The following is a 7,164-nucleotide window of genomic DNA, read 5'->3' on the forward strand; positions in this document are numbered from 1 at the left end:
TAATTGAAACTTGAGCCTAGCTATCAACTTATTATGATCTCATGTCCAATTAGTAGTACGCTCTTTTTTTAGAAGGAAAAATATGATATCTATTTTTCTTTTTTTCATCACTAAAAGCGAACAAAATGGAAAACTGTGCATATTTTTATAGCATTTTTTTTAAGAGCAAATAAAGGTTAGGTGTTAGTGTTATAATGAAATCAACAAGTAAGCAATAAATTCGTAATCTGAAAATTAAAATATTGTATTCAGGAGCAACCGATGAAATTGCTTTAACGGTAACGCCCGCGTTACCACGTAACCCGTGGATCAATCTAAATGTAATTGACTGATTAGCTGACTAGCAACTTTAATACAAAGATTTCAAAGTTAGTGAATTATCCTGTATATCAGACCGTGGACATGAGACTGTTCTCTGAACCACATATAACTAATTGTGTTCTTACTTTCTGCATTTTACATTGGTATTGCTTTATTTGCTTAACTGTTTTGCAAACTGACCTCTAGCATCACAATCAACACAGGCATTGTAAACTGAACATGTGCAGACTGATTAGATTCAGTCAAGTCACTGATCATAAACTGAAGTTTGATTAAGTCGAAAAGATAACTTAAAAGGATTTTCTAAAAGCGAGTCAACCAACCACCACATGCATTATGCACATCAGTTATTAGTCCAACTGATCAACATACGAGCAGTCAGTAGGATTGCTAACTAAACTTTATGTTAACTAAACTTTATGTTAGAACAATTTATGTATCGATCAACCTAATTTCAATTAGCTGATCTGAATCATCTCCGTCGACTCATTAGTAGTTGAACCTGTTCAGAACATAATTATCTCTGTAAAAAAAAAAGAGAAATAGAAACTGGTGTATCCCCCTTCTCATACGCCAGTACATACTCGCTCGAGACCAACAATTAGTATTAAAATAAGAGGTTCTTTTGACCTCTGCATCAGGTCAACCTGAAGCGATCATTAAAAATATTTTCATATTCATATCATTCTTAGTGCATACCTATCATGACCATTATGCATGTTCTCTTCCTATGTTACAGTGGAAAACTATAAGCTATGAAAACTTAAGATAAAGAGACATCTACTAGCTCAACATAGGAGGATGTGAGAAGTTCTTACTATAGGTCTCATTGTCTTCCAATTCAACGTACTCAGAATCGAAGGTCTAGTTTGAGACAACCAAGTAGTCTATGAGCCAAATAATCCAGCTGATTACACTGCTGAAGAAAAAAAAGTTGGTGAACTTAAACAACGTCGCCATGGAAGGCACTCTCAGTGATGCCCGCGCTGTCAAAACCTCATGGTGTGAAACTGGCACATAGTTATATGATACTCTCGAATCGATAAACGTCGGTTCAAAAGATATCAAAGAAGAAAAGCTCACCAAGTCACCATAGCCTCTCAGAAGCTCAATGACTTCACAATGCTAAAATGAGAAAACCTCGAATTTATGGAAATGAGGTTCAGACTTATCATCAGAGAAATTTCAGCTCTCCAAAAGAACTACTGGATAAAATAAGAATGGGGAACCATTTTCAGTCATTCAACCATTAAGATCTATAATGAATGCAACATCTTGATGGATGAATGCAACACTTGGGTTCAAATCTGGAAGGGGGCGAAAAAATTTATTTTTCTTGAGTATAAAATTTAACATTAGATGCATTAACTTTTTCAGCAAATGCATTAATTATATATAATGATTTTCACGTTCTGAGGGAAAATGTGGTTCTCACTAAAATCACAGCCTAATTACTTGCGATCTTTGCATGAAGTATTCATTTAAACTTTAATTTAACACACTAACTAGAATAGGGTGTTACAAAAGCAATATTCACGGTGAGCTAAATATTCCACAATCACGGAACGATAAGTTAAGGTCTTGTTTGCTTGAGAATATGGGATAAGGTTTGATATATTTCATTAGGATGTGTTATATTGTATAAAGTATTAATATTATATTTAATTAAATGTATTAAATTATCTGCTTTATAAATTAGTTATGGTAGCAGAGTAAAATTTTGTCCATCTCCCAAATAACTTCCTAACTGTTTTTTTTGTTCGTCCCTAAAAGAACTTATCTTTCTATTTTTGGACTATACCCTGCCACTAGTAATAACTTATTTATTCTTATTTATCACCTTTTCAAAACTCTCAATACCCTATTTATTCTTAATTTTCACATTTTTATCTTAAAACTTGTGCCCCTCCCACCTAGGAAATTATTTGGGGGATGAAGGGAGTATATTAATTTATGGTAGGAGGGTGAAATTGAGATAGTTTAATCTATTACTTTCGCCTCCGTCCACAAAAAAATTAACACATTGTGAATAATACGAATTTTAATAAAATGATTGATAGTAGAGTAAAGGCCTCACTAAAAATATAATTTTAAATTAATTAATATATATATAAATTATGGTTATAAAGTGGAGTAAATGTCATATCAATAATAAAATTATGTGGACCCTACTATTATAAATGGAAAGTGACGATATTTTTGTGGATCGACCAAAAAGAAAATTACGACAAAAAGTAATGTTTAATAAATGATACAATTCAGATTTGTATTATGTATCTAACTTATAAGTTGGTAATACATATTGTGCCCTTTATTAAATACCTCATATTTTAACATAAATATGGTATCAAAATGTTATATACAATTGTGGAGGGAAATCTTATTATAGTCATCTTTCATAAAAACATAAGTTTTATAGCTCTAGTTTATAATAGATAAGTTATATAGCCATTTTAAGTTTAAAAGATTATAACACCATTTGACTTTTTTGTACTCGATGGTGTACACGATGGTGCCATCATGTACACCATCAAGTACTTCGATTACTCGATGGTGTTATAGAAAATCTTCAGTTTTTTCATTGCTCGATTGTGTACTCGATGACACCACCGTGTACACCATCGAGTACTCGATAGTATACTCGATGGTGCCATCGAGTACACCATCTAGTACAAAAAAGTCAAAGAATGTTATAGTCTTTTAAGTCTAAAATGACTATATAACTTATCTATTATAAATTAAGGCTATAAAACTTATATTTTTATGAAAGATGGCTATATGTGCTCATTCCCACCAATTGAATATATGATTTCATCTAGCATAAGCCATACACGCGTCGTGACATAAGTCAACGAAAAATGTGACCTTATATGTAGAGAACAAATGTCAACACTCAACAGTAGATAAATTATCACTTTAACCATCTTGATTAGGAATCAAAGTTCTGATAAAATTAAAAAATCTTTGTTATCTCTGGAGAATTCGAAAAGTAATTTTATGTTTAATGAAAATTTAAGTTTTAATGTAACATAATTCAACCAGCTATTTCATGGTTTTCCTTAGCTCCAAAACAGTTATACGATCTATTCAAAGTCTGAGATCTGTCTGATAATGATTAATTTATTTAGGAGATGGACAGTTAGTTTTTCCACCAGAATCAAGGATTTGTAGCTAACTCACTGATTTAATTCAATATCCATGATTGAATATGCTGGCGTTCTCAGATGCAACTCAAACTATATATATTTAAATAGAGCATTATCACATCTTTGGACTGATTAAACTAAATTTGGAACATGGGAGCGTCTCATTATCTCATCTAGTGCTGCTCACGTTTTCTTCTCGGCCGATTCATATAAATATTAAAGACAAATGAAGAAACTGATCGATATCCAGAATAATGAGGTGGCTTTTTGCAGCTATATTTTTGGTTATCAGCATTCACCATGTCTCTCCTACGGTGGTGAGAGGCGGCGCTGTGCTTCCCGCCGCTGCTTTTCTGTCACCAGCTTATTATCACAAATCATGTCCGAATCTTGAATCCATAATCGATCAAAAAATGAGGGCTTGGCTTAAAAGAGATTACACTATGGCTGCTAGCATCATTCGCCTCCACTTCCACGACTGCGCCGTCAGGGTATTCCCATTTACTTTCTTCGCTATTTACAAATTCAATGCAACCAACATATATGCATGCATTACAAATTATATTCTGATATACAGCACTATAAAAATAAAACCATATCACACGTTAATTTGCTGCAAATTGTCCGTATTGGATTATGTTATTAATAGATCAATCTATACATTCAAGAAAATGGATATACTTAATTTATATTTTAAAAATTATATTCCCTAATAATGAATTATTAACTAATAAAAAGTAAAATTTAATAATATAAATAATTATATGGCCTAATTTGATGAAATAAATCCCTGTTAATAATCACAAAATTAAATTGAAATTGGAGAATGGAAGATAAAAGAATCAAAAAAATGAAATGCCATGTGTCGATTTTGCTACAATTTAAAAGTGATGTTATTAGTGCAAAAAATTATAGAAGGCGTCGAAAACTGAAATTTGGTTAAATTAAGTTGGTGAAATTTTTAGCAATTACCCCTACAAAAATATATGTGTCGGCAGAATTGTTATAAATATTGAAACACATATCTGTTGTCAGGGTTGCGACGCTTCGGTGCTGCTAAACCACCCCGGCAGCGAGAGAGCCGCCGAGGCGAGCAAAACCCTGCGGGGCTTCAGCCTCATCGACGAGATCAAGGCCGAGGTCGAGAAACAATGCCCCAAAACCGTCTCCTGCGCCGACATCCTGACTGCCGCCGCCCGCGACGCCACCGTCCTGGCCGGCGGGCCCTTCTGGGAGGTCCCATTCGGGCGGAGGGACGGGCGCATCTCCCTGGCCAGAGAAGCCAACTCCGTTCCGCAAGGCCACGAGAACATCACCCAACTACTGGGCCTCTTCGACAAACTGGGGCTCACCTTCGTGGACCTTGTGGTGCTGTCGGGGTCCCACACCATCGGGAGATGCAGCTGCCACGCCATCAAGCAGCGCCTCTACAACTTCACCGGCAGCGGCATGGCCGACCCCTCCATGAACGCCAACTACGTCAATGTTTTGAAGAAGCAGTGCCGCTCCGACGGCAGCTACGTGAATCTGGACTTCTGGACTCCTCGGAAGTTCGACACGGCTTATTACCGGAATCTGGAGAAGAAGATGGGGTTGCTGTCGACGGATCAGCTGCTGCACTCGGACATGAGAACGGGCAGCGTGGCGAGCTTGATGGGGTCGCAGCCGGAGCTCTTTACGACGCAGTTTGCGGCGTCGATGGTGAAGTTAGGGAATGCTAATGTGCTGACGCGGAAGGAGGGTGAAGTCAGATTCAAATGTAGCTCTCTCAATTCTTATTGAATTAATATTCCTGCTTCTAATAAGTTATGAGTTTATACCAATATTTCGGGTTTTTCTTTTTCTTTCTTATCTTTTTGGTGACTGCTTGCTGTATATTTGTTTTGCTGATTTTTTTTCTATGATTTGTTTTATTCGTATCTCTAGTGTTGCAACTTCTTTTATCGGATGATTGCTGAGAAAAAGTTACAATTATTCAAATTTTACTTCTTCTTTTTTTCTTTGAATTGAAGAAAGGGAGACTTTTAGCATTGAACCTTACATGGATATAATGTCCCCAAATTGTAGTAATAGATATTTAAACTTTTCTAGAATACATTTTGCATAATTTGTCAAAATGATGGATGAGAAGTTAACTCTTTTGCTTAATTTATTATTCATACGCCAATTATGATGATCGCCTTAACTCGTACGTGCTCGTATTTGCGTTTCGAAATTTTGGAATTGTAAATTTAGTTATTAAATTATAGAAATTGCATTTCAAGAAAAATCTTGATTTTAATTCTAATTTATTCAAATTGATTACTTCAAAGATTTGAGGGTACCTTTCCAATCACCATATGCACTTTCCGAAACATATATTTTTGTTAAGGAGAAATTTTGTACGTGACAATCTTACAAGTAGGGGTGTCGATCGGTTCGAGTTCGGTTACTCGTACCCGAATTTTCGATTACTCGAACCCAAAATTGCCAAATTTCAATAATCGTTCCCGAACCGTTTTAGGTGTTCGGTTATCCAATAACCGTTTCGGTTAACCGATTGGATTATTTGGGTATCCGAAATACCCATTAAAAAATAAAATTCAAAGCTCATAAGTAAATCCAAAGCAAAACAAATCGGGTAGAAAATTCAAAGAAATCCAGCTCATAAGTAAATTCAAAGCAAAACAAATCCAAAACAATTCAAAGCAATTAGTTCGAATCTAATTTCACGCTACATCACGCTAGAAAATGAATGCCACCCCTATGAATCTAATTTCATATGCATCTAAAATTTCAAAGAAATTCCAAAAAAAATGAATCTAATTTCAGATGCAGCTAAAATTGGAATAGGATTAATTTGAAACCCTTCAACAAACCATACTTGCCGGACTGCCGGTTGCCGGAGCTCGGCGGCGTGGCGGAAGGGCCTGCACTGGAGGCTGGAGCGGCCTGGACTGGACTCGCGCTTAGGGCAGGTCGCGCTTAGGGAAGGAGCCGACGGAGGGTGGTGGACGACGTTGGACGTTGAAGAGGGTGAAGGAGGCGGACAAAGCGACGGCCGACGGGATTCAGGGAGCTGGGAGTAGGCGGGCTGAAGAGGAGCTTGGGGTTCTGGCCTCTGGTTCATTTCTAATTTCTAAAGTTCTAATTTTAATTTACAAATATATTATATATAATACATATATTAAATAATTAATAAAATAATTTTCGGGTATTCGGTTAACCCGAATCGGTTATCGGGTTAACCGATACCCGAAAATTTTAAAAAATCACTAACCGAAATCGACCCGATAACCGAAAATTTCGGTTATCGGGTATCCAAACCCGAGAATTTCGGTTCGGTTATTGGATTATCCAAAACCCGTTATCCATTTAGACAGCCCTACTTACAAGTAGTGAAATATATACTCCCTCCGTTTTTTTTAAGTATCCTATTAAGATAAATTTATTGTTCTTTTTTAAGTGTCCTATTTCAAAATTTCAGAATAAAAAAATGACAAAGTTCCTACTTTACCTTTTTTTAAGTGTCTTATTTCAAAATTTGAGAATAAATTTATTACACTTTGAAAATAATAAATATGGGCACAAAGGTAATACTCCAACTTCCTTGATATATGTACTTTTTTTTCCATGGGACACTTGAAAAAAATAGAGGGAGTACTATAGGAATGAGATTATACGATACTCGAGTCTTAGATAGTACTCTCTTCATTCT

General features: G+C 35.6%; 1 protein-coding gene across 1 annotated transcript; it reads left to right on the forward strand.

The window, feature by feature from the left end:
• The first annotated feature begins 3,597 nt into the window (after nucleotides 1–3,597).
• LOC130985986 (peroxidase 7-like) lies at nucleotides 3,598–5,290 on the forward strand. The gene is made up of 2 exons (XM_057909240.1): nucleotides 3,598–3,958; nucleotides 4,503–5,290. Exons 1-2 carry the CDS (start codon nucleotides 3,722–3,724, stop codon nucleotides 5,247–5,249), a joined length of 984 nt encoding a protein of 327 aa, XP_057765223.1. The 5' UTR covers nucleotides 3,598–3,721; the 3' UTR covers nucleotides 5,250–5,290.
• Nucleotides 5,291–7,164: the final 1,874 nt, after the last annotated feature.

The sequence above is a fragment of the Salvia miltiorrhiza genome, chromosome 5 (assembly GCF_028751815.1).
Source record: "Salvia miltiorrhiza cultivar Shanhuang (shh) chromosome 5, IMPLAD_Smil_shh, whole genome shotgun sequence".
NCBI lineage: Eukaryota > Viridiplantae > Streptophyta > Magnoliopsida > Lamiales > Lamiaceae > Salvia > Salvia miltiorrhiza.

Coding starts and splice junctions, on each gene's coding strand:
- LOC130985986 (XM_057909240.1), top strand. CDS start 3,722: ATGAGGTGGCTTTTTGCAGCTATATTTTTGGTTATCAGCATTCACCAT. Junction 3,959..4,502: donor TCCACGACTGCGCCGTCAGG/GTATTCCCATTT, acceptor ATCTGTTGTCAG/GGTTGCGACGCTTCGGTGCT.